Below are 26,802 nucleotides of genomic sequence, written 5' to 3'. Positions count from 1 at the left end.
AACGGCTCTTTTAAGGGCCACCACCCTGTCACATACGAGCTTCTCTTATCTGCCATGGCATGTTCTACAGGTTAGGGTGGGTGGGCTGGCTGAGAGTACCACGAGTACTGGGTAACTTATACCGGCACTGGGTGACCAGAGCACTCCGTGTTCACAGTGCACAATCGCATCTTCAATGTGTCCATCGTTTAATAAAGAGCTTTGTTTGGGTGGAGGGTTGTGTTGGGATCCGCTGGTCACAAGCCAGCGCTGTGGGGCATCTGTGCTCCCGGTACATCGGGTTCATGTGTCCGATTTCGGGAGCGCTTGCCCAGGGGCGGATTATTGCCGTTGCCCTTGGTCTTAAAGTACAAACACAACGTGACACCCGCACACACTAAAACTGGTCGCCGAAAACAATAAGCCCGTGGGCTCATTTAACGTCATCGTTACATTACAGTGCTTATGTGACACTTGGTACCAAAGAGAGGGCTCATTCATATAAACAGGTTTATTTAAACAGGCAAAACGGGTTGCCTGCTCCATCGTCCCTCGCTCATTTAACGTCATCGTTACATTACAGTGCTTACGTGAGACTTGGTCCCAAAGAGAGGGCTCATTCATATAAACATGTTTATTAAAAACGGGTTGCCTGCTCCATCGTCCCTCGGTCTGCAGCAAGACCCGTGAGAGCGGGTCTTGTGCGCTCAACATTACCTTTTAAAACACTTATTTCTCCGGTCATAATAGAAGCACATTAGCTCTTAGGGGAGGACGTGGTTGGCCCTTAAAAGAGCCGTTGTGTTAGTTGGGGATGCGCCTCGAAGCCTTACTTGGCGCTGGTGTACTTGGTGACGGCCTTGGTGCCCTCCGACACGGCGTGCTTGGCCAGCTCTCCGGGCAGCAGCAGACGCACTGCGGTCTGGATCTCCCGGGAGGTGATGGTGCGCCGCGAGTTGTAGTGGGCCAGGCGGGAAGCCTCCCCGGCGATGCGCTCGAAGATGTCGTTCACGAAGGAGTTCATGATGCCCATGGCCTTAGAGGAGATGCCGGTGTCCGGGTGCACCTGCTTCATCACTTTGTAAATGTAGATTGCATAGCTTTCCTTCCTGCTCCTCTTGCGCTTCTTCCCGTCCTTCTTGGGCGGCTTGGAGAGCGCTTTCTTGGAGCCCTTCTTGGGAGCCGGCGCGGACTTGGCTGGTTCAGGCATGGTCGACAATCTGCACCGCTTCCTGTGGAGCCGAGAGAAATAAGGCCAGGCGAGCCCGGCACTTGTATTTATAGGCTGGGCGTGTAAAGTAGCTGCTTCTCTGCTCTCCCTTCTCATTGGCAGGCAAAGGCAAGCCCCCCACCTCCTAGTGTACTGCGGTTCTGGGTCTCTGATTGGTGAAACAGAAGCCCTCCTCCCTCCAATGAGAAGTACTATCAGCGCCTAGCTGTCAACCAATCAGACGCACCCGAAGTCTTTATATCGCCGGAGTCGAGCCGAACAGCAGTACTAATCTCTCTGTTGTGTGAGTGAGCCCCTGCATCGATCGCCATGTCTGGACGCGGAAAGCAAGGAGGAAAGGCCCGCGCTAAGGCCAAGACACGCTCTTCCAGAGCCGGGCTCCAGTTCCCCGTGGGCCGTGTGCACAGGTTACTCCGGAAGGGAAGCTACGCCGAGAGGGTGGGCGCCGGTGCCCCCGTCTATTTGGCTGCAGTCCTGGAGTACCTGACCGCTGAGATCCTGGAGCTGGCCGGCAACGCTGCCCGTGACAACAAGAAGACCCGCATCATCCCCAGACACCTCCAGCTGGCCATCCGCAACGACGAGGAGCTGAATAAGCTGCTGGGCCGAGTCACCATCGCCCAGGGAGGAGTCCTGCCCAACATCCAGGCCGTGCTGCTGCCCAAGAAAACCGAGAGCCACAAGGCAGGGGGCAAAGCAAGCAAGTAAAGGCCCGCAGACCACCGTGGAAACACACCCTAAACACAAAGGCTCTTTTCAGGGCCAACCACAGACTCCATCAAAGAGCGTATCCGTGCCAAGGTGTTACTCTGGCAGGCTTCATAGTCGCGGCAGCGCCCGCACCGTCGCTACATAGGAGGGATGCCCAAGCCCTCGGACGGACACATAAATGCTGCCCCCGTCCCAAAACCGAGCTTGAGGCCGACGAGAATAATCTTTTTGTAAAAATAAATAAATACGTGTTTATAGGGGCAGTTTACAGACTTGCCACGACCGGGCCTGACCTGTGGACAGTGTTACGGGGTTGCGGGCGGCCGCACACAGCGGGGTGGTGCCGGTGAGGCCGTTAATGTGTTGGCTCCATTAAAACATTTCAGAGCCTGCTGTTCATAGTGGGAGCGGGCACCGAGCGCCAGGGTTAGGCGGGCCGCGGTGATGAGTGGGGGCCGGGAAGGGAGGCGTGTGTGTGTGCTTGACTGTGATCCGTGCCCCGGCGGCAGCTGCTGAGCCCACGACAAAGAGGCGGCTGGGAGCGCGCTCTTTTTCAAACGGCAACGGCCGCTCCAGCCCCCCGCTCCCTGCAGAGGGCGGTCCAGGGGCGGGCTCCCCCTCGCCTTCCGTTGAGTCACGTGGGCCGCTTGGAGCGCCCTAGCCGGTCCGCCGCAGCTCCTCCATATAAGCAGCCGTCGCTGGCTGTTTCTTCATTTCTGCTCAGTCACAGTACCGACAGGACAACATGTCTGGACGCGGCAAAGGAGGGAAGGGGCTCGGCAAAGGCGGCGCCAAGAGGCACCGCAAGGTGCTCCGGGACAACATCCAGGGCATCACCAAGCCGGCCATTCGCCGCCTGGCGCGCCGTGGCGGGGTCAAGCGCATCTCCGGCCTCATCTACGAGGAGACCCGCGGGGTGCTGAAGGTTTTCCTGGAGAATGTGATCCGGGACGCCGTCACCTACACCGAGCACGCCAAGAGGAAGACCGTCACCGCCATGGATGTCGTTTACGCCCTGAAGCGCCAGGGCCGCACCCTCTACGGATTCGGCGGTTAAACTCTCGACTTGCCCACGGAAAGAAAGAGAAAAAAAAACACCAACCCAAAGGCTCTTTTAAGAGCCGACCACGATGTCATGGGAGAGCTGTATCTATGCACTAGGGATCCCGCAGGGCAGGCCTGCTTTGTAGGCCCACAGCCGGTCGGGTGAGGGGGGCATTTCTCCGAAACCGCCATGCAAGGCACTGTCCTGGGGCCAGGGCACCTTCCTGGAGCCCCGCGTCCATCCTAGTCCCGCCCACGGGGCCCGCTGTCCTGAAGCCCTGTACTGGCCACCTAAGGCGGGTATAGCCCGGCCCAGGGGCCCGCCATTCTGGAGCTCTGTACTTGGGACCTAAGGCGGGTATAGCCCGGCCCGGGGGCCCGCCATCCTGGAGCCCTGGACTGGGGACCCATGGCGAGTTTGGCCCGGCCCAGGGCCGGTCATTTCCCTCGACTATTAAGCCCCCACGTAGTGGGGGCTTACAGAACACGAATGAGGGACAAAGGTTCGAGCTAGCGGCGGCGGCCGCGCGGCCGGCCATCTGGTCGCCGATTTGCGCGACCAGATGGCCCACGGAGCTGCGCGACCAGATGGCCGGGCGGCGGAACGGCCGCGCTACCTCTAACTTTTGTCTCTCGCTCGGGCGCTGTAAGCCCCCACTTCGTGGGGGCTTAATAGTCGGTAAAATAGAGCGTTCCCATGCAGGCCCATGGGGTGTGCGATCCTCATTTTTTTTGTGACCGATTTCGGGACTCTAAGCACCTGTTTTAGTGCTTTTTTTTTTTTATTATTGTTTTGTTGACATTTTGGTTCAAGGGGACCACGGCACTACTTCTACCCGGGGCAATGGAGCTCCACTTCGGGTAACATTTCAGGTTTTCCCCCTCAGCTGGAGATGGGCCCCCCAAAAAAAAAAAAATCGTAATCCTAATAAAATACATATATTTTTATTTTTTTTCACCCAAAAATGAAATAACGTCCTTCACAGTATCTGGTCCATTTTGTAGCCTCCAGTCACCCCTTTAACAATGTTTAATAAAAAATAAAAATAAAAATACTAAAATTTTAGGTCAAATGGGACGAAGTCACTTTTTCTACACAGGGTGCTCCAATTGGGGTAATATTTCAGGATTTACCCCTCGACTGGAGGTGGGAAAAATACTTCACTCAAAGGGTACATAAAGCCCTTTACATTATCAGATCCAAGACTTCAGTGTCTCGGGCCCATTTCTAGCCTCCAGGCGCTTGTTTTGTTCTTTTTATGACATTTTGAAATTTACAGGTTTATGGGGACACAGTAGCTCGTTCTACCCAGGGCTATGGAGCTCCGCGCAGGGTAAGATTTCAAGTTTCGCCCCGGGCTGGAGATGTGAAAACGCAACACTTCACATACTCAGCAAAGTGTATTTAACCCCTTTACAGTATCAGAACAAGGCCTTGGGCCTACCTCCAGCCTCCAGGCACCAATTTTACTGATACTTGTGACATTTGCAGGTGTTAGGCTTCAAGGGGATGAAGTCGCACCTTCTACCCAGGGTTATGGAGCTCCGCGCAGGGTAAGATTTCAGGATTCACCCCTGGCTGTGGTGCGAAAATAAAACACTTCACATACTCAGTACAGTCTATTTAACCCTTAACAGTATCAGAACAAGGCCTGCAAGGCCTTGGGCCTACTTCCAGCCTCCTGGCACCAGTTTTACTGATACTTGTGACATTTAAAGGTGTTAGGCTTCAAGGGGATGAAGTCGCACCTTCTACCCAGGGTTATGGAGCTCCGCGCAGGGTAAGATTTCAGGTTTCACCCCTGGCTGCAGGGGTGAAAACAAAACACTTCACAGACTCAGTAAAGTGTATTTAACTCCTTCACAGCATCAGAACAAGGCCTGCAAGGCCTTGGGTGTGTTTCCAGCCTCCAGGCACCAATTTACTGATACTTGTGACATTTGCAGGGGTTAGGCTTCAAGGGGATGAAGCCGCACCTTCTACCCAGGGTTATGGAGCTCCGCGCAGGGTGAGATTTCAGGGTTTACCCCCGGATGGAAGTGTGAAAATAAAACACTTCACATACTCAGGAAAGTGTATTTAGCTGCTTTACAGTATCAGAATAAGGCCTGCAAGGTCTTGGGTGTGTTTCCAGCCTCCAGGCACCAATTTACTGATACTTGTGACATTTGCAGGTGTGAGGCATCATGGGGATGAAGTCGCACCTTCTACCCAGGGTTATGGAGCTCCGCGCAGGGTGAGATTTCAGGGTTCACCCCTGGATGGAAGTGTGAACATAAAACACTTCACATACTCAGGAAAGAGTATTTAGCTGCTTTACAGTATCAGAATAAGGCCTGCAAGGCCTTGGGACTACTTCCAGCCTCCTGGCACCAGTTTTACTGATACTTGTGACATTTGCAGGTGTTAGGCTTCAAGGGGATGAAGTCGCACCTTCTACCCAGGGTCATGGAGCTCCACGCAGGGTAAGATTTCAGGCTTCGCCCCAGGCTGGAGGAGTGAAAATAAAACACATCACATACTCAGGAAAGTGTATTTAACTCCTTTACAGTATCAGAATAAGGCCTGCAAGGCCTTGGGCCTACATCCAGCCTCCTGGCACCAGTTTTACTGATACTTGTGACATTCGTAGTTGTTAGGCTTCAAGGGGATGAAGTCGCGCCTTCTAACCAGGGTCATGGAGCTCCGCGCAGGGTAAGATTTCAGGTTTCACCCCTGGCTGCAGGGGTGAAAACAAAACACTTCACAGACTCAGTAAAGTGTATTTAACTCCTTCACAGCATCAGAACAAGGCCTGCAAGGCCTTGGGTGTGTTTCCAGCCTCCAGGCACCAATTTACTGATACTTGTGACATTTGCAGGTGTTAGGCATCAAGGGGATGAAGTCGCACCTTCTACCCAGGGTTATGGAGCTCCGCGCAGGGTAAGATTTCAGGTTTCACCCCTGGCTGCAGGGGTGAAAACAAAACACTTCGCATACTCAGTAAAGTGCATTTCACTCCTTTACAGTATCAGAACAAGGCCTGCAAGGCCTTGGGCCTACTTCCAGCCTCCTGGCACCAATTTACTGATACTTGTGACATTTGCAGGGGTTAGGCTTCAAGGGGATGAAGCCGCACCTTCTACCCAGGGTTATGGAGCTCCGCGCAGAGTGAGATTTCAGGGTTTACCCCTGGATGGAAGTGTGAACATAAAACACTTCACATACTCAGGAAAGTGTATGTAGCTGCTTTACAGTATCAGAATAAGGCATGCAAGGCCTTGGGCCTACTTCCAGCCTCCTGGCACCAGTTTTACTGATACTTGTGACATTTGCAGGTGTTAGGCATCAAGGGGATGAAGTCGCACCTTCTACCCAGGGTCATGGAGCTCCGCGCAGGGTGAGATTTCAGGGTTCACCCCTGGCTGCAGGTGGGAAAATAAAACACTTCACATACTCAGGAAAGTGTATTTAGCTCCTTTACAGTATCAGAATGAGGCCTGCAAGGCCTTGGGCCTACTTCCAGACTCCTGGCACCAGTTTTACTGATACTTGTGACATTTGCAGGGGTTAGGCTTCAAGGGGATGAAGTCGCACCTTCTACCCAGGGTTATGGAGCTCCGCGCAGGGTGAGATTTCAGGGTTTACCCCTGGATGGAAGTGTGAAAATAAAACACTTCACATACTCAGGAAAGTGTATTAGGTGCTTTACAGTATCAGAATAAGGCCTGCAAGGCCTTGGGCCTACTTCCAGCCTCCTGGCACCAGTTTACTGATACTTGTGACATTTGCAGGGGTTAGGCTTCAAGGGGATGAAGTCGCACCTTCTACCCAGGGTTATGGAGCTCCGCGCAGGGTGAGATTTCAGGGTTTACCCCTGGATGGAAGTGTGAACATAAAACACTTCACATACTCAGGAAAGTGTATGTAGCTGCTTTACAGTATCAGAATAAGGCATGCAAGGCCTTGGGCCTACTTCCAGCCTCCTGGCACCAGTTTTACTGATACTTGTGACATTTGCAGGTGTTAGGCATCAAGGGGATGAAGTCGCACCTTCTACCCAGGGTCATGGAGCTCCGCGCAGGGTGAGATTTCAGGGTTCACCCCTGGCTGCAGGTGGGAAAATAAAACACTTCACATACTCAGGAAAGTGTATTTAGCTCCTTTACAGTATCAGAATGAGGCCTGCAAGGCCGTGTGTGTGTTTCCAGCATCCTGGCACTAGTTTTACTGATACTTTGTGACATTTGCAGGTTTTAGGCTTCAAGGGGATGAAGTCGCACCTTCTACCCAGGTTTATGGAGCTCCGCGCAGGGTAAGATTTCAGGGTTCACCCCAGGCTTGAGCTGAGAAAATAAAACACTTCACATTCTCAGGAAAGTGTTTTTATCTCCTTTCCAGTATCAGAATAGGGCCTGCAAGGCCTTGGGCCTACTTCCAGCCTCCTGGCACCAGTTTTTCTGATACTTGTGACATTTGCAGGTGTTAGGCTTCAAGGGGATGAAGTCGCGCCTTCTACCCAGGGTCATGGAGCTCCGCGCAGGGTAAGATTTCAGGTTTCACCCCTGGCTGCAGGGGTGAAAACAAAACACTTCACAGACTCAGTAAAGTGTATTTAACTCCTTCACAGCATCAGAACAAGGCCTGCAAGGCCTTGGGTGTGTTTCCAGCCTCCAGGCACCAATTTACTGATACTTGTGACATTTGCAGGTGTTAGGCATCAAGGGGATGAAGTCGCACCTTCTACCCAGGGTTATGGAGCTCCGCGCAGGGTAAGATTTCAGGTTTCACCCCTGGCTGCAGGGGTGAAAACAAAACACTTCGCATACTCAGTAAAGTGCATTTCACTCCTTTACAGTATCAGAACAAGGCCTGCAAGGCCTTGGGCCTACTTCCAGCCTCCTGGCACCAATTTACTGATACTTGTGACATTTGCAGGGGTTAGGCTTCAAGGGGATGAAGCCGCACCTTCTACCCAGGGTTATGGAGCTCCGCGCAGAGTGAGATTTCAGGGTTTACCCCTGGATGGAAGTGTGAACATAAAACACTTCACATACTCAGGAAAGTGTATGTAGCTGCTTTACAGTATCAGAATAAGGCATGCAAGGCCTTGGGCCTACTTCCAGCCTCCTGGCACCAGTTTTACTGATACTTGTGACATTTGCAGGTGTTAGGCATCAAGGGGATGAAGTCGCACCTTCTACCCAGGGTCATGGAGCTCCGCGCAGGGTGAGATTTCAGGGTTCACCCCTGGCTGCAGGTGGGAAAATAAAACACTTCACATACTCAGGAAAGTGTATTTAGCTCCTTTACAGTATCAGAATGAGGCCTGCAAGGCCTTGGGCCTACTTCCAGACTCCTGGCACCAGTTTTACTGATACTTGTGACATTTGCAGGGGTTAGGCTTCAAGGGGATGAAGTCGCACCTTCTACCCAGGGTTATGGAGCTCCGCGCAGGGTGAGATTTCAGGGTTTACCCCTGGATGGAAGTGTGAAAATAAAACACTTCACATACTCAGGAAAGTGTATTAGGTGCTTTACAGTATCAGAATAAGGCCTGCAAGGCCTTGGGCCTACTTCCAGCCTCCTGGCACCAGTTTACTGATACTTGTGACATTTGCAGGGGTTAGGCTTCAAGGGGATGAAGTCGCACCTTCTACCCAGGGTTATGGAGCTCCGCGCAGGGTGAGATTTCAGGGTTTACCCCTGGATGGAAGTGTGAACATAAAACACTTCACATACTCAGGAAAGTGTATGTAGCTGCTTTACAGTATCAGAATAAGGCATGCAAGGCCTTGGGCCTACTTCCAGCCTCCTGGCACCAGTTTTACTGATACTTGTGACATTTGCAGGTGTTAGGCATCAAGGGGATGAAGTCGCACCTTCTACCCAGGGTCATGGAGCTCCGCGCAGGGTGAGATTTCAGGGTTCACCCCTGGCTGCAGGTGGGAAAATAAAACACTTCACATACTCAGGAAAGTGTATTTAGCTCCTTTACAGTATCAGAATGAGGCCTGCAAGGCCTTGGGCCTACTTCCAGACTCCTGGCACCAGTTTTACTGATACTTGTGACATTTGCAGGTGTTAGGCTTCAAGGGGATGAAGTCGCACCTTCTACCCAGGTTTATGGAGCTCCGCGCAGGGTAAGATTTCAGGTTTCACCCCCGGCTGCAGGTGTGAAAACAAAACACTTCACAGACTCAGTAAAGTGTATTTAACTCCTTCACAGCATCAAAACAAGGCCTGCAAGGTCTTGGGTGTGTTTCCAGCCTCCAGGCACCAATTTACTGATACTTGTGACATTTGCAGGTGTGAGGCATCATGGGGATGAAGTCGCACCTTCTACCCAGGGTTATGGAGCTCCGCGCAGGGTGAGATTTCAGGGTTCACCCCTGGATGGAAGTGTGAACATAAAACACTTCACATACTCAGGAAAGAGTATTTAGCTGCTTTACAGTATCAGAATAAGGCCTGCAAGGCCTTGGGACTACTTCCAGCCTCCTGGCACCAGTTTTACTGATACTTGTGACATTTGCAGGTGTTAGGCTTCAAGGGGATGAAGTCGCACCTTCTACCCAGGGTCATGGAGCTCCACGCAGGGTAAGATTTCAGGCTTCGCCCCAGGCTGGAGGAGTGAAAATAAAACACATCACATACTCAGGAAAGTGTATTTAACTCCTTTACAGTATCAGAATAAGGCCTGCAAGGCCTTGGGCCTACATCCAGCCTCCTGGCACCAGTTTTACTGATACTTGTGACATTTGTAGTTGTTAGGCTTCAAGGGGATGAAGTCGCGCCTTCTACCCAGGGTCATGGAGCTCCGCGCAGGGTAAGATTTCAGGTTTCACCCCTGGCTGCAGGGGTGAAAACAAAACACTTCACAGACTCAGTAAAGTGTATTTAACTCCTTCACAGCATCAGAACAAGGCCTGCAAGGCCTTGGGTGTGTTTCCAGCCTCCAGGCACCAATTTACTGATACTTGTGACATTTGCAGGTGTTAGGCATCAAGGGGATGAAGTCGCACCTTCTACCCAGGGTTATGGAGCTCCGCGCAGGGTAAGATTTCAGGTTTCACCCCTGGCTGCAGGGGTGAAAACAAAACACTTCGCATACTCAGTAAAGTGCATTTCACTCCTTTACAGTATCAGAACAAGGCCTGCAAGGCCTTGGGCCTACTTCCAGCCTCCTGGCACCAATTTACTGATACTTGTGACATTTGCAGGGGTTAGGCTTCAAGGGGATGAAGCCGCACCTTCTACCCAGGGTTATGGAGCTCCGCGCAGAGTGAGATTTCAGGGTTTACCCCAGGCTGGAGGAGTGAAAATAAAACACTTCACATACTCAGGAAAGTGTATTTATCTCCTTTACAGTATCAGAATAAGGCCTGCAAGTCCTTGGGCCTACTTCGAGCCTCCTGGCACCAGTTTTACTGATACTTGTGACATTTGCAGGTGTTAGGCTTCAAGGGGATGAAGTTGCACCTTCTACCCAGGGTCATGGAGCTCCGCGCAGGGTGAGATTTCAGGGTTCACCCCAGGCTTGAGGTGTGACAATAAAACACTTCACATACTCCGGAAAGTGTAATTAACTCCTTTACCGTATCAGAATAAGGCCTGCAAGGCCTTGGGCCTACTTCCAGCCTCCAGGCACCAGTATTACTGATACTTTGTGACATTTTAAGGTGTTAAGCTTCAAGGGGATGAAGTCACACCTTGTACCCAGTGTCATGGAGCTCCGCGCAGGGTAAGATTTCAGGCTTCACCCCAGGCTGGAGGAGTGAAAATAAAACACTTCACATACTCAGGAAAGTGTATTTAACTCCTTTACAGTATCAGAATAAGGCCTGCAAGGCCTTGGGCCTACTTCCAGCCTCCAGGCACCAGTATTACTGATACTTTGTGACATTTTAAGGTGTTAGGCTTCAAGGGGATGAAGTCGCACCTTGTACCCAGGGTCATGGAGCTCCGCGCAGGGTACGATTTCAGGTTTGGAGGTGTGAACTCCGTTACAGTATCAGAACAAGACCTGCATGGCCTTGGGTGTGTTTCTAGCCTCCAGGCACCAGTTTTACTGATACTTTGTGACCTTTGGAGGAGATAAGCTTCAAGGGGACGTAGTTGCACCTTCTACCCAGGGTTATGGAGCTATGCGCAGGGTGAGATTTCAGGGTTCACCCCTGGCTGGAGGTGTGACTATGTGGATTGTTTTGTTTTCACACCTCCAGCCAGGGGTGAACCCTGAAATCTCACCCTGCGCGGAGCTCCATAACCCTGGGTAGAAGGTGCGACTTCATCCCCTTGAAGCTGTAAACCTCCAAATGTCACAAATATTACTAAAACATGTACCTGGAAGCTAGGGATGGGCCGGAGATCCTGAAGGCTAAGATCTGATACTGTGAATGGTGTTCATGTGCGTTCTGGACTTTGTGAAGTGTTTTGTTTTCTTCCCCTACCTCCATCCAAATTAGCAGCAGGCCTCGATCAGGCTACAGTGCGCAGAATATGATTTCTGGTCTCAGGTCTCCCTCGTGACATACCATTGGATTCAGGAGTGGTCCCCACTCCAGCGATAGGGCTCAGTAGAACAGTGGTAGTCACAGGCCTCACTCTGTACTGTACTATTCAGTTCCGCAGTGGGCCTCCCCGGTCATAGGCTCAGCGTCTGACATACAGTAACTCACTCTGTCTACAGATGTCACCTCAGAGGTACACCTAGCTCCAGCTGTAAAAATCAGCTCAGCAGAGTGCCTCCATGCCGGTACTGGGGTCACCATTTCAGGTGCATTCACACCCTCTGCTCTCACTTGGGGTGTCTTAAAACATGTAGGCCTAACTCGGCCGCCTTCCTTCATTGTGTCACTGTGTATTTATTGTATTGAGTCTGCACCCGCCTCCTCTGGCTCGGCGCTCGGCAGTGAATGCTCTCTGCCTGCATGTGAAGCTGCCAGCACACGGCCGCCTGGTGATGCGTGCGAGGCTGGAGCCAGGGCCGTGCCCCGCTGCTTGTAAGCCCCGAGCCGAGGGTGCCACAGCCGAGGGTGCAGGCGCGCGGGGAGGGCCCCCTGGCCCCCGTGCCAGGGGCTCCCTGGCATTGTTTCCACCCCGCGCTCGGCCGGCGGAGCCCTGTGTTACTTCGGCCCGTTCCAGAACGCGCTCCCCGCGGCCCCCGCAGCCCCACTGTGACGCCACAGGGCCCGCTCCCTGCAGGAGCCCCCTCCCTCCCGCGGGCCGCCGCTCCCGGCCGCAGGAGTCGAGAGAGGACCGGGGAAAAGGGGTCCGGAGCCCGGGATTTCAGGCATGGAGGCGCCCGCCGTCGGGGGAGCGCCGAGTCTCCCCGCGGATCACAAGCCAGGGATGAGGGGTGGATCCGAAACGGGGGCAGGCCCGGGAGAGGGCCGAAGCTGGGCTCCTGGTCATGTATGCGTGGAAGCGCGTGTTTAACTGATTGTGTTTTAAAACGTGGATAATCCGAAGGTAGGAAACACAAAAGTCAGCTGGGAGCAAAGAGCCGAGTGTGCCTCGCACAGCCCTGTCTGCTCGGGACCAATCAGAGGCCGGCTCCTCCCTGTATATATTCACGGGGCTCGGGTTTGGGAGGGACATTTCTGTTCAGTGACAGCGCCCGCGCCGAGACTCGCATTACAATGGCCGAAACCGCTCCAGCCGCCGCGGCGCCTCCCGCTGAGGTCGCCCCCAAGAAAAAGCAGCAGAAGAAGACAGCGGGGGCCTCCAAGGCCAAGAAGCCTTCCGGCCCCAGCGTGGCCGATCTGATCCTGAAGGTGGTGACCGCCTCTGCCGAGAGGAAGGGAGTCTCCCTGTCGGCCATGAAGAAGGGGCTGGTCGCCGAGGGCTACGATGTGGACAAGAACAAGAGCCGGGTCAAGGCCTCCCTCAAGAGCCTGGTCAGCAAAGGCGCCCTGGCCCAGCTGAAGGGCACCGGGGCCTCCGGATCCTTCAAGGTGAACAAGAAGCAGCTGGAGGGCAAGAAGGCGGCCAAGAAGGCGGCCGCCAAGACCAAGAAACCAGCGGCCAAGAAAGCTGCCCCTGCCGCCAAGAAGCCCAAAAAGGCTCCCGCGGGGGTCAAGAAGAGCCCGAAGAAGGTCAAGAAGCCTGCGGCAGCAAAGAGCCCCAAGAAGCCCAAGGCTGCCCCCGCCAAGAAGGCTGCCAAGAGCCCAGCGAAAGCCAAGGCGGCGAAGCCCAAAGTGGCCAAGAAAAGCCCTGCCAAGGTAGTCAAACCCAAGGCAGCCAAGCCCAAAGCAGCCAAGCCCAAGAAGGCAGCGCCCAAGAAGAAGTAAGGGCTTGCACCAAGACACTGCAAACACAACGGCTCTTTTAAGAGCCATCCACCCGGTCCAGAAGAGAGCTTGTTCGTCCCCACCCTTGCACCCCGCGTGCACACTTCTCTATAATAATAAACGGCACAGTAAATCCATAGCGCACCTTTCCGCACGCGAGTGCCGTGTGTGATCTTGGTCATGTAAACGGCTCTTTTGGTGCTGCGTGGATTGAAATCTGTGTACCAAATAAAGAAGGGGGTCTGGGAGTTTATTAGACCTCCGTTTATAATAAATGTGAAATAACGTGTGCCTTGGTGCTTTCACTGTATCCGGGCAGATTCGAAGTGGTGTCTGCATAAAGCAGACGATTGTGAACGTGAAATCGAGCGCAGTTAACGGCGGCGTGTTCCAGGGTGACCAAGGGCAGTACACTTATAAAATCCTGGGCTCCTCGCCCAGTTGACCGGGGGCGAGTGGTTCGTGTGACTATGGATGGACACGGAGACAAAGGCTGACCCAAGCGCGGGCTACGGCTCCAACGTACATCATCCAATCGGAGGGTGTCTTTTTCTCCACAGCTCATTGGAGAGACAGGCTGCAGCCTCCGGTTCATTGGCCAATCATTGCACACCGCGGGCTATTTTCAAACGTGGGGCGGTCGCTTCAGCCAACCAGAGCAGCCCTCCGTCTTCGAGTGCATAAATAGGGCTCTTGCCTGCTTGAACTCCATTCTTCCTCGCTTGTCGCTGAGAGAGACCGCTCCCGCCATGGCCCGCACCAAGCAGACAGCCCGCAAGTCCACCGGCGGCAAAGCGCCTCGCAAGCAGCTGGCCACCAAGGCTGCCCGCAAGAGCGCGCCTGCCACCGGCGGCGTCAAGAAGCCTCACCGCTACCGACCCGGCACTGTGGCTCTCCGCGAGATCCGCCGCTACCAGAAGTCCACCGAGCTCCTCATCCGCAAGCTGCCCTTCCAGCGCTTGGTGAGGGAGATCGCCCAGGACTTCAAGACCGACCTGCGCTTCCAGAGCTCCGCCGTCATGGCCCTGCAAGAGGCCAGCGAGGCCTACCTGGTGGGGCTCTTCGAGGACACCAACCTGTGCGCCATCCACGCCAAGAGGGTGACCATCATGCCCAAGGACATCCAGCTGGCCCGTCGTATCCGAGGCGAGAGGGCCTAAGGAGACATGCCGACCCGAACAACCACCACAACGGCTCTTTTAAGGGCCACCACCCTGTCACATACGAGCTTCTCTTATCTGCCATGGCATGTTCTACAGGTTAGGGTGGGTGGGCTGGCTGAGAGTACCACGAGTACTGGGTAACTTATACCGGCACTGGGTGACCAGAGCACTCCGTGTTCACAGTGCACAATCGCATCTTCAATGTGTCCATCGTTTAATAAAGAGCTTTGTTTGGGTGGAGGGTTGTGTTGGGATCCGCTGGTCACAAGCCAGCGCTGTGGGGCATCTGTGCTCCCGGTACATCGGGTTCATGTGTCCGATTTCGGGAGCGCTTGCCCAGGGGCGGATTATTGCCGTTGCCCTTGGTCTTAAAGTACAAACACAACGTGACACCCGCACACACTAAAACTGGTCGCCGAAAACAATAAGCCCGTGGGCTCATTTAACGTCATCGTTACATTACAGTGCTTATGTGACACTTGGTACCAAAGAGAGGGCTCATTCATATAAACAGGTTTATTTAAACAGGCAAAACGGGTTGCCTGCTCCATCGTCCCTCGCTCATTTAACGTCATCGTTACATTACAGTGCTTACGTGAGACTTGGTCCCAAAGAGAGGGCTCATTCATATAAACATGTTTATTAAAAACGGGTTGCCTGCTCCATCGTCCCTCGGTCTGCAGCAAGACCCGTGAGAGCGGGTCTTGTGCGCTCAACATTACCTTTTAAAACACTTATTTCTCCGGTCATAATAGAAGCACATTAGCTCTTAGGGGAGGACGTGGTTGGCCCTTAAAAGAGCCGTTGTGTTAGTTGGGGATGCGCCTCGAAGCCTTACTTGGCGCTGGTGTACTTGGTGACGGCCTTGGTGCCCTCCGACACGGCGTGCTTGGCCAGCTCTCCGGGCAGCAGCAGACGCACTGCGGTCTGGATCTCCCGGGAGGTGATGGTGCGCCGCGAGTTGTAGTGGGCCAGGCGGGAAGCCTCCCCGGCGATGCGCTCGAAGATGTCGTTCACGAAGGAGTTCATGATGCCCATGGCCTTAGAGGAGATGCCGGTGTCCGGGTGCACCTGCTTCATCACTTTGTAAATGTAGATTGCATAGCTTTCCTTCCTGCTCCTCTTGCGCTTCTTCCCGTCCTTCTTGGGCGGCTTGGAGAGCGCTTTCTTGGAGCCCTTCTTGGGAGCCGGCGCGGACTTGGCTGGTTCAGGCATGGTCGACAATCTGCACCGCTTCCTGTGGAGCCGAGAGAAATAAGGCCAGGCGAGCCCGGCACTTGTATTTATAGGCTGGGCGTGTAAAGTAGCTGCTTCTCTGCTCTCCCTTCTCATTGGCAGGCAAAGGCAAGCCCCCCACCTCCTAGTGTACTGCGGTTCTGGGTCTCTGATTGGTGAAACAGAAGCCCTCCTCCCTCCAATGAGAAGTACTATCAGCGCCTAGCTGTCAACCCATCAGACGCACCCGAAGTCTTTATATCGCCGGAGTCGAGCCGAACAGCAGTACTAATCTCTCTGTTGTGTGAGTGAGCCCCTGCATCGATCGCCATGTCTGGACGCGGAAAGCAAGGAGGAAAGGCCCGCGCTAAGGCCAAGACACGCTCTTCCAGAGCCGGGCTCCAGTTCCCCGTGGGCCGTGTGCACAGGTTACTCCGGAAGGGAAGCTACGCCGAGAGGGTGGGCGCCGGTGCCCCCGTCTATTTGGCTGCAGTCCTGGAGTACCTGACCGCTGAGATCCTGGAGCTGGCCGGCAACGCTGCCCGTGACAACAAGAAGACCCGCATCATCCCCAGACACCTCCAGCTGGCCATCCGCAACGACGAGGAGCTGAATAAGCTGCTGGGCCGAGTCACCATCGCCCAGGGAGGAGTCCTGCCCAACATCCAGGCCGTGCTGCTGCCCAAGAAAACCGAGAGCCACAAGGCAGGGGGCAAAGCAAGCAAGTAAAGGCCCGCAGACCACCGTGGAAACACACCCTAAACACAAAGGCTCTTTTCAGGGCCAACCACAGACTCCATCAAAGAGCGTATCCGTGCCAAGGTGTTACTCTGGCAGGCTTCATAGTCGCGGCAGCGCCCGCACCGTCGCTACATAGGAGGGATGCCCAAGCCCTCGGACGGACACATAAATGCTGCCCCCGTCCCAAAACCGAGCTTGAGGCCGACGAGAATAATCTTTTTGTAAAAATAAATAAATACGTGTTTATAGGGGCAGTTTACAGACTTGCCACGACCGGGCCTGACCTGTGGACAGTGTTACGGGGTTGCGGGCGGCCGCACACAGCGGGGTGGTGCCGGTGAGGCCGTTAATGTGTTGGCTCCATTAAAACATTTCAGAGCCTGCTGTTCATAGTGGGAGCGGGCACCGAGCGCCAGGGTTAGGCGGGCCGCGGTGATGAGTGGGGGCCGGGAAGGGAGGCGTGTGTGTGTGCTTGACTGTGATCCGTGCCCCGGCGGCAGCTGCTGAGCCCACGACAAAGAGGCGGCTGGGAGCGCGCTCTTTTTCAAACGGCAACGGCCGCTCCAGCCCCCCGCTCCCTGCAGAGGGCGGTCCAGGGGCGGGCTCCCCCTCGCCTTCCGTTGAGTCACGTGGGCCGCTTGGAGCGCCCTAGCCGGTCCGCCGCAGCTCCTCCATATAAGCAGCCGTCGCTGGCTGTTTCCTCATTTCTGCTCAGTCACAGTACCGACAGGACAACATGTCTGGACGCGGCAAAGGAGGGAAGGGGCTCGGCAAAGGCGGCGCCAAGAGGCACCGCAAGGTGCTCCGGGACAACATCCAGGGCATCACCAAGCCGGCCATTCGCCGCCTGGCGCGCCGTGGCGGGGTCAAGCGCATCTCCGGCCTCATCTACGAGGAGACCCGCGGGGTGCTGAAGGTTTTCCTGGAGAATGTGATCCGGGACGCCGTCACCTACACCGAGCATGCCAAGAGGAAGACCGTCACCGCCATGGATGTCGTTTACGCCCTGAAGCGCCAGGGCCGCACCCTCTACGGATTCGGCGGTTAAACTCTCGACTTGCCCACGGAAAGAAAGAGAAAAAAAAACACCAACCCAAAGGCTCTTTTAAGAGCCGACCACGATGTCATGGGAGAGCTGTATCTATGCACTAGGGATCCCGCAGGGCAGGCCTGCTTTGTAGGCCCACAGCCGGTCGGGTGAGGGGGGCATTTCTCCGAAACCGCCATGCAAGGCACTGTCCTGGGGCCAGGGCACCTTCCTGGAGCCCCGCGTCCATCCTAGTCCCGCCCACGGGGCCCGCTGTCCTGAAGCCCTGTACTGGCCACCTAAGGCGGGTATAGCCCGGCCCAGGGGCCCGCCATTCTGGAGCTCTGTACTTGGGACCTAAGGCGGGTATAGCCCGGCCCGGGGGCCCGCCATCCTGGAGCCCTGGACTGGGGACCCATGGCGAGTTTGGCCCGGCCCAGGGCCGGTCATTTCCCTCGACTATTAAGCCCCCACGTAGTGGGGGCTTACAGAACACGAATGAGGGACAAAGGTTCGAGCTAGCGGCGGCGGCCGCGCGGCCGGCCATCTTGTCGCCGATTTGCGCGACCAGATGGCCCACGGAGCTGCGCGACCAGATGGCCGGGCGGCGGAACGGCCGCGCTACCTCTAACTTTTGTCTCTCGCTCGGGCGCTGTAAGCCCCCACTTCGTGGGGGCTTAATAGTCGGTAAAATAGAGCGTTCCCATGCAGGCCCATGGGGTGTGCGATCCTCATTTTTTTTGTGACCGATTTCGGGACTCTAAGCACCTGTTTTAGTGCTTTTTTTTTTTTATTATTGTTTTGTTGACATTTTGGTTCAAGGGGACCACGGCACTACTTCTACCCGGGGCAATGGAGCTCCACTTCGGGTAACATTTCAGGTTTTCCCCCTCAGCTGGAGATGGGCCCCCCAAAAAAAAAAAAATCGTAATCCTAATAAAATACATATATTTTTATTTTTTTTCACCCAAAAATGAAATAACGTCCTTCACAGTATCTGGTCCATTTTGTAGCCTCCAGTCACCCCTTTAACAATGTTTAAAAAAAAATATAAAAATAAAAATACTAAAATTTTAGGTCAAATGGGACGAAGTCACTTTTTCTACACAGGGTGCTCCAATTGGGGTAATATTTCAGGATTTACCCCTCGACTGGAGGTGGGAAAAATACTTCACTCAAAGGGTACATAAAGCCCTTTACATTATCAGATCCAAGACTTCAGTGTCTCGGGCCCATTTCTAGCCTCCAGGCGCTTGTTTTGTTCTTTTTATGACATTTTGAAATTTACAGGTTTATGGGGACACAGTAGCTCGTTCTACCCAGGGCTATGGAGCTCCGCGCAGGGTAAGATTTCAAGTTTCGCCCCGGGCTGGAGATGTGAAAACGCAACACTTCACATACTCAGCAAAGTGTATTTAACCCCTTTACAGTATCAGAACAAGGCCTTGGGCCTACCTCCAGCCTCCAGGCACCAATTTTACTGATACTTGTGACATTTGCAGGTGTTAGGCTTCAAGGGGATGAAGTCGCACCTTCTACCCAGGGTTATGGAGCTCCGCGCAGGGTAAGATTTCAGGATTCACCCCTGGCTGTGGTGCGAAAATAAAACACTTCACATACTCAGTACAGTCTATTTAACCCTTAACAGTATCAGAACAAGGCCTGCAAGGCCTTGGGCCTACTTCCAGCCTCCTGGCACCAGTTTTACTGATACTTGTGACATTTAAAGGTGTTAGGCTTCAAGGGGATGAAGTCGCACCTTCTACCCAGGGTTATGGAGCTCCGCGCAGGGTAAGATTTCAGGTTTCACCCCTGGCTGCAGGGGTGAAAACAAAACACTTCACAGACTCAGTAAAGTGTATTTAACTCCTTCACAGCATCAGAACAAGGCCTGCAAGGCCTTGGGTGTGTTTCCAGCCTCCAGGCACCAATTTACTGATACTTGTGACATTTGCAGGGGTTAGGCTTCAAGGGGATGAAGCCGCACCTTCTACCCAGGGTTATGGAGCTCCGCGCAGGGTGAGATTTCAGGGTTTACCCCCGGATGGAAGTGTGAAAATAAAACACTTCACATACTCAGGAAAGTGTATTTAGCTGCTTTACAGTATCAGAATAAGGCCTGCAAGGTCTTGGGTGTGTTTCCAGCCTCCAGGCACCAATTTACTGATACTTGTGACATTTGCAGGTGTGAGGCATCATGGGGATGAAGTCGCACCTTCTACCCAGGGTTATGGAGCTCCGCGCAGGGTGAGATTTCAGGGTTCACCCCTGGATGGAAGTGTGAACATAAAACACTTCACATACTCAGGAAAGAGTATTTAGCTGCTTTACAGTATCAGAATAAGGCCTGCAAGGCCTTGGGACTACTTCCAGCCTCCTGGCACCAGTTTTACTGATACTTGTGACATTTGCAGGTGTTAGGCTTCAAGGGGATGAAGTCGCACCTTCTACCCAGGGTCATGGAGCTCCACGCAGGGTAAGATTTCAGGCTTCGCCCCAGGCTGGAGGAGTGAAAATAAAACACATCACATACTCAGGAAAGTGTATTTAACTCCTTTACAGTATCAGAATAAGGCCTGCAAGGCCTTGGGCCTACATCCAGCCTCCTGGCACCAGTTTTACTGATACTTGTGACATTCGTAGTTGTTAGGCTTCAAGGGGATGAAGTCGCGCCTTCTAACCAGGGTCATGGAGCTCCGCGCAGGGTAAGATTTCAGGTTTCACCCCTGGCTGCAGGGGTGAAAACAAAACACTTCACAGACTCAGTAAAGTGTATTTAACTCCTTCACAGCATCAGAACAAGGCCTGCAAGGCCTTGGGTGTGTTTCCAGCCTCCAGGCACCAATTTACTGATACTTGTGACATTTGCAGGTGTTAGGCATCAAGGGGATGAAGTCGCACCTTCTACCCAGGGTTATGGAGCTCCGCGCAGGGTAAGATTTCAGGTTTCACCCCTGGCTGCAGGGGTGAAAACAAAACACTTCGCATACTCAGTAAAGTGCATTTCACTCCTTTACAGTATCAGAACAAGGCCTGCAAGGCCTTGGGCCTACTTCCAGCCTCCTGGCACCAATTTACTGATACTTGTGACATTTGCAGGGGTTAGGCTTCAAGGGGATGAAGCCGCACCTTCTACCCAGGGTTATGGAGCTCCGCGCAGAGTGAGATTTCAGGGTTTACCCCTGGATGGAAGTGTGAACATAAAACACTTCACATACTCAGGAAAGTGTATGTAGCTGCTTTACAGTATCAGAATAAGGCATGCAAGGCCTTGGGCCTACTTCCAGCCTCCTGGCACCAGTTTTACTGATACTTGTGACATTTGCAGGTGTTAGGCATCAAGGGGATGAAGTCGCACCTTCTACCCAGGGTCATGGAGCTCCGCGCAGGGTGAGATTTCAGGGTTCACCCCTGGCTGCAGGTGGGAAAATAAAACACTTCACATACTCAGGAAAGTGTATTTAGCTCCTTTACAGTATCAGAATGAGGCCTGCAAGGCCTTGGGCCTACTTCCAGACTCCTGGCACCAGTTTTACTGATACTTGTGACATTTGCAGGGGTTAGGCTTCAAGGGGATGAAGTCGCACCTTCTACCCAGGGTTATGGAGCTCCGCGCAGGGTGAGATTTCAGGGTTTACCCCTGGATGGAAGTGTGAAAATAAAACACTTCACATACTCAGGAAAGTGTATTAGGTGCTTTACAGTATCAGAATAAGGCCTGCAAGGCCTTGGGCCTACTTCCAGCCTCCTGGCACCAGTTTACTGATACTTGTGACATTTGCAGGGGTTAGGCTTCAAGGGGATGAAGTCGCACCTTCTACCCAGGGTTATGGAGCTCCGCGCAGGGTGAGATTTCAGGGTTTACCCCTGGATGGAAGTGTGAACATAAAACACTTCACATACTCAGGAAAGTGTATGTAGCTGCTTTACAGTATCAGAATAAGGCATGCAAGGCCTTGGGCCTACTTCCAGCCTCCTGGCACCAGTTTTACTGATACTTGTGACATTTGCAGGTGTTAGGCATCAAGGGGATGAAGTCGCACCTTCTACCCAGGGTCATGGAGCTCCGCGCAGGGTGAGATTTCAGGGTTCACCCCTGGCTGCAGGTGGGAAAATAAAACACTTCACATACTCAGGAAAGTGTATTTAGCTCCTTTACAGTATCAGAATGAGGCCTGCAAGGCCGTGTGTGTGTTTCCAGCATCCTGGCACTAGTTTTACTGATACTTTGTGACATTTGCAGGTTTTAGGCTTCAAGGGGATGAAGTCGCACCTTCTACCCAGGTTTATGGAGCTCCGCGCAGGGTAAGATTTCAGGGTTCACCCCAGGCTTGAGCTGAGAAAATAAAACACTTCACATTCTCAGGAAAGTGTTTTTATCTCCTTTCCAGTATCAGAATAGGGCCTGCAAGGCCTTGGGCCTACTTCCAGCCTCCTGGCACCAGTTTTTCTGATACTTGTGACATTTGCAGGTGTTAGGCTTCAAGGGGATGAAGTCGCGCCTTCTACCCAGGGTCATGGAGCTCCGCGCAGGGTAAGATTTCAGGTTTCACCCCTGGCTGCAGGGGTGAAAACAAAACACTTCACAGACTCAGTAAAGTGTATTTAACTCCTTCACAGCATCAGAACAAGGCCTGCAAGGCCTTGGGTGTGTTTCCAGCCTCCAGGCACCAATTTACTGATACTTGTGACATTTGCAGGTGTTAGGCATCAAGGGGATGAAGTCGCACCTTCTACCCAGGGTTATGGAGCTCCGCGCAGGGTAAGATTTCAGGTTTCACCCCTGGCTGCAGGGGTGAAAACAAAACACTTCGCATACTCAGTAAAGTGCATTTCACTCCTTTACAGTATCAGAACAAGGCCTGCAAGGCCTTGGGCCTACTTCCAGCCTCCTGGCACCAATTTACTGATACTTGTGACATTTGCAGGGGTTAGGCTTCAAGGGGATGAAGCCGCACCTTCTACCCAGGGTTATGGAGCTCCGCGCAGAGTGAGATTTCAGGGTTTACCCCTGGATGGAAGTGTGAACATAAAACACTTCACATACTCAGGAAAGTGTATGTAGCTGCTTTACAGTATCAGAATAAGGCATGCAAGGCCTTGGGCCTACTTCCAGCCTCCTGGCACCAGTTTTACTGATACTTGTGACATTTGCAGGTGTTAGGCATCAAGGGGATGAAGTCGCACCTTCTACCCAGGGTCATGGAGCTCCGCGCAGGGTGAGATTTCAGGGTTCACCCCTGGCTGCAGGTGGGAAAATAAAACACTTCACATACTCAGGAAAGTGTATTTAGCTCCTTTACAGTATCAGAATGAGGCCTGCAAGGCCTTGGGCCTACTTCCAGACTCCTGGCACCAGTTTTACTGATACTTGTGACATTTGCAGGGGTTAGGCTTCAAGGGGATGAAGTCGCACCTTCTACCCAGGGTTATGGAGCTCCGCGCAGGGTGAGATTTCAGGGTTTACCCCTGGATGGAAGTGTGAAAATAAAACACTTCACATACTCAGGAAAGTGTATTAGGTGCTTTACAGTATCAGAATAAGGCCTGCAAGGCCTTGGGCCTACTTCCAGCCTCCTGGCACCAGTTTACTGATACTTGTGACATTTGCAGGGGTTAGGCTTCAAGGGGATGAAGTCGCACCTTCTACCCAGGGTTATGGAGCTCCGCGCAGGGTGAGATTTCAGGGTTTACCCCTGGATGGAAGTGTGAACATAAAACACTTCACATACTCAGGAAAGTGTATGTAGCTGCTTTACAGTATCAGAATAAGGCATGCAAGGCCTTGGGCCTACTTCCAGCCTCCTGGCACCAGTTTTACTGATACTTGTGACATTTGCAGGTGTTAGGCATCAAGGGGATGAAGTCGCACCTTCTACCCAGGGTCATGGAGCTCCGCGCAGGGTGAGATTTCAGGGTTCACCCCTGGCTGCAGGTGGGAAAATAAAACACTTCACATACTCAGGAAAGTGTATTTAGCTCCTTTACAGTATCAGAATGAGGCCTGCAAGGCCTTGGGCCTACTTCCAGACTCCTGGCACCAGTTTTACTGATACTTGTGACATTTGCAGGTGTTAGGCTTCAAGGGGATGAAGTCGCACCTTCTACCCAGGTTTATGGAGCTCCGCGCAGGGTAAGATTTCAGGTTTCACCCCCGGCTGCAGGTGTGAAAACAAAACACTTCACAGACTCAGTAAAGTGTATTTAACTCCTTCACAGCATCAAAACAAGGCCTGCAAGGTCTTGGGTGTGTTTCCAGCCTCCAGGCACCAATTTACTGATACTTGTGACATTTGCAGGTGTGAGGCATCATGGGGATGAAGTCGCACCTTCTACCCAGGGTTATGGAGCTCCGCGCAGGGTGAGATTTCAGGGTTCACCCCTGGATGGAAGTGTGAACATAAAACACTTCACATACTCAGGAAAGAGTATTTAGCTGCTTTACAGTATCAGAATAAGGCCTGCAAGGCCTTGGGACTACTTCCAGCCTCCTGGCACCAGTTTTACTGATACTTGTGACATTTGCAGGTGTTAGGCTTCAAGGGGATGAAGTCGCACCTTCTACCCAGGGTCATGGAGCTCCACGCAGGGTAAGATTTCAGGCTTCGCCCCAGGCTGGAGGAGTGAAAATAAAACACATCACATACTCAGGAAAGTGTATTTAACTCCTTTACAGTATCAGAATAAGGCCTGCAAGGCCTTGGGCCTACATCCAGCCTCCTGGCACCAGTTTTACTGATACTTGTGACATTTGTAGTTGTTAGGCTTCAAGGGGATGAAGTCGCGCCTTCTACCCAGGGTCATGGAGCTCCGCGCAGGGTAAGATTTCAGGTTTCACCCCTGGCTGCAGGGGTGAAAACAAAACACTTCACAGACTCAGTAAAGTGTATTTAACTCCTTCACAGCATCAGAACAAGGCCTGCAAGGCCTTGGGTGTGTTTCCAGCCTCCAGGCACCAATTTACTGATACTTGTGACATTTGCAGGTGTTAGGCATCAAGGGGATGAAGTCGCACCTTCTACCCAGGGTTATGGAGCTCCGCGCAGGGTAAGATTTCAGGTTTCACCCCTGGCTGCAGGGGTGAAAACAAAACACTTCGCATACTCAGTAAAGTGCATTTCACTCCTTTACAGTATCAGAACAAGGCCTGCAAGGCCTTGGGCCTACTTCCAGCCTCCTGGCACCAATTTACTGATACTTGTGACATTTGCAGGGGTTAGGCTTCAAGGGGATGAAGCCGCACCTTCTACCCAGGGTTATGGAGCTCCGCGCAGAGTGAGATTTCAGGGTTTACCCCAGGCTGGAGGAGTGAAAATAAAACACTTCACATACTCAGGAAAGTGTATTTATCTCCTTTACAGTATCAGAATAAGGCCTGCAAGTCCTTGGGCCTACTTCGAGCCTCCTGGCACCAGTTTTACTGATACTTGTGACATTTGCAGGTGTTAGGCTTCAAGGGGATGAAGTTGCACCTTCTACCCAGGGTCATGGAGCTCCGCGCAGGGTGAGATTTCAGGGTTCACCCCAGGCTTGAGGTGTGACAATAAAACACTTCACATACTCCGGAAAGTGTAATTAACTCCTTTACCGTATCAGAATAAGGCCTGCAAGGCCTTGGGCCTACTTCCAGCCTCCAGGCACCAGTATTACTGATACTTTGTGACATTTTAAGGTGTTAAGCTTCAAGGGGATGAAGTCACACCTTGTACCCAGTGTCATGGAGCTCCGCGCAGGGTAAGATTTCAGGCTTCACCCCAGGCTGGAGGAGTGAAAATAAAACACTTCACATACTCAGGAAAGTGTATTTAACTCCTTTACAGTATCAGAATAAGGCCTGCAAGGCCTTGGGCCTACTTCCAGCCTCCAGGCACCAGTATTACTGATACTTTGTGACATTTTAAGGTGTTAGGCTTCAAGGGGATGAAGTCGCACCTTGTACCCAGGGTCATGGAGCTCCGCGCAGGGTACGATTTCAGGTTTGGAGGTGTGAACTCCGTTACAGTATCAGAACAAGACCTGCATGGCCTTGGGTGTGTTTCTAGCCTCCAGGCACCAGTTTTACTGATACTTTGTGACCTTTGGAGGAGATAAGCTTCAAGGGGACGTAGTTGCACCTTCTACCCAGGGTTATGGAGCTATGCGCAGGGTGAGATTTCAGGGTTCACCCCTGGCTGGAGGTGTGACTATGTGGATTGTTTTGTTTTCACACCTCCAGCCAGGGGTGAACCCTGAAATCTCACCCTGCGCGGAGCTCCATAACCCTGGGTAGAAGGTGCGACTTCATCCCCTTGAAGCTGTAAACCTCCAAATGTCACAAATATTACTAAAACATGTACCTGGAAGCTAGGGATGGGCCGGAGATCCTGAAGGCTAAGATCTGATACTGTGAATGGTGTTCATGTGCGTTCTGGACTTTGTGAAGTGTTTTGTTTTCTTCCCCTACCTCCATCCAAATTAGCAGCAGGCCTCGATCAGGCTACAGTGCGCAGAATATGATTTCTGGTCTCAGGTCTCCCTCGTGACATACCATTGGATTCAGGAGTGGTCCCCACTCCAGCGATAGGGCTCAGTAGAACAGTGGTAGTCACAGGCCTCACTCTGTACTGTACTATTCAGTTCCGCAGTGGGCCTCCCCGGTCATAGGCTCAGCGTCTGACATACAGTAACTCACTCTGTCTACAGATGTCACCTCAGAGGTACACCTAGCTCCAGCTGTAAAAATCAGCTCAGCAGAGTGCCTCCATGCCGGTACTGGGGTCACCATTTCAGGTGCATTCACACCCTCTGCTCTCACTTGGGGTGTCTTAAAACATGTAGGCCTAACTCGGCCGCCTTCCTTCATTGTGTCACTGTGTATTTATTGTATTGAGTCTGCACCCGCCTCCTCTGGCTCGGCGCTCGGCAGTGAATGCTCTCTGCCTGCATGTGAAGCTGCCAGCACACGGCCGCCTGGTGATGCGTGCGAGGCTGGAGCCAGGGCCGTGCCCCGCTGCTTGTAAGCCCCGAGCCGAGGGTGCCACAGCCGAGGGTGCAGGCGCGCGGGGAGGGCCCCCTGGCCCCCGTGCCAGGGGCTCCCTGGCATTGTTTCCACCCCGCGCTCGGCCGGCGGAGCCCTGTGTTACTTCGGCCCGTTCCAGAACGCGCTCCCCGCGGCCCCCGCAGCCCCACTGTGACGCCACAGGGCCCGCTCCCTGCAGGAGCCCCCTCCCTCCCGCGGGCCGCCGCTCCCGGCCGCAGGAGTCGAGAGAGGACCGGGGAAAAGGGGTCCGGAGCCCGGGATTTCAGGCATGGAGGCGCCCGCCGTCGGGGGAGCGCCGAGTCTCCCCGCGGATCACAAGCCAGGGATGAGGGGTGGATCCGAAACGGGGGCAGGCCCGGGAGAGGGCCGAAGCTGGGCTCCTGGTCATGTATGCGTG

The 26,802-nt window shown here is 53.2% G+C and overlaps 2 protein-coding genes and 2 pseudogenes across 2 annotated transcripts; all 4 read left to right on the top strand.

The window, feature by feature from the left end:
• Nucleotides 1–1,519: 1,519 nt before the first annotated feature.
• LOC146768925 (uncharacterized) lies at nt 1,520–3,375 on the top strand (annotated as a pseudogene).
• A 9,214-nt stretch (nt 3,376–12,589) lies between these two features.
• Nucleotides 12,590–13,533, top strand: LOC146768924 (histone H1.3-like). Its single transcript, XM_085640586.1, has one exon. It carries the CDS (start codon nt 12,590–12,592, stop codon nt 13,238–13,240), a length of 651 nt encoding a protein of 216 aa, XP_085496712.1. The 3' UTR covers nt 13,241–13,533.
• A 155-nt stretch (nt 13,534–13,688) lies between these two features.
• On the top strand, nt 13,689–14,400 carry LOC146768923 (histone H3). The gene has a single exon (XM_085640623.1). The coding sequence runs from the start codon at nt 13,990–13,992 to the stop codon at nt 14,398–14,400; it is 411 nt and encodes a 136-aa protein (XP_085496749.1). The 5' UTR covers nt 13,689–13,989.
• Nucleotides 14,401–15,948: 1,548 nt separating this feature from the next.
• On the top strand, nt 15,949–17,804 carry LOC146768922 (uncharacterized; annotated as a pseudogene).
• The last annotated feature ends 8,998 nt before the right edge of the window (nt 17,805–26,802 follow it).

The sequence above is a fragment of the Triturus cristatus genome, unplaced genomic scaffold (genome assembly GCF_964204655.1).
Source record: "Triturus cristatus unplaced genomic scaffold, aTriCri1.1 SCAFFOLD_292, whole genome shotgun sequence".
In the NCBI taxonomy this organism is placed as follows: domain Eukaryota; kingdom Metazoa; phylum Chordata; class Amphibia; order Caudata; family Salamandridae; genus Triturus; species Triturus cristatus.
This window is presented reverse-complemented; position numbering and strand designations above follow the sequence as displayed.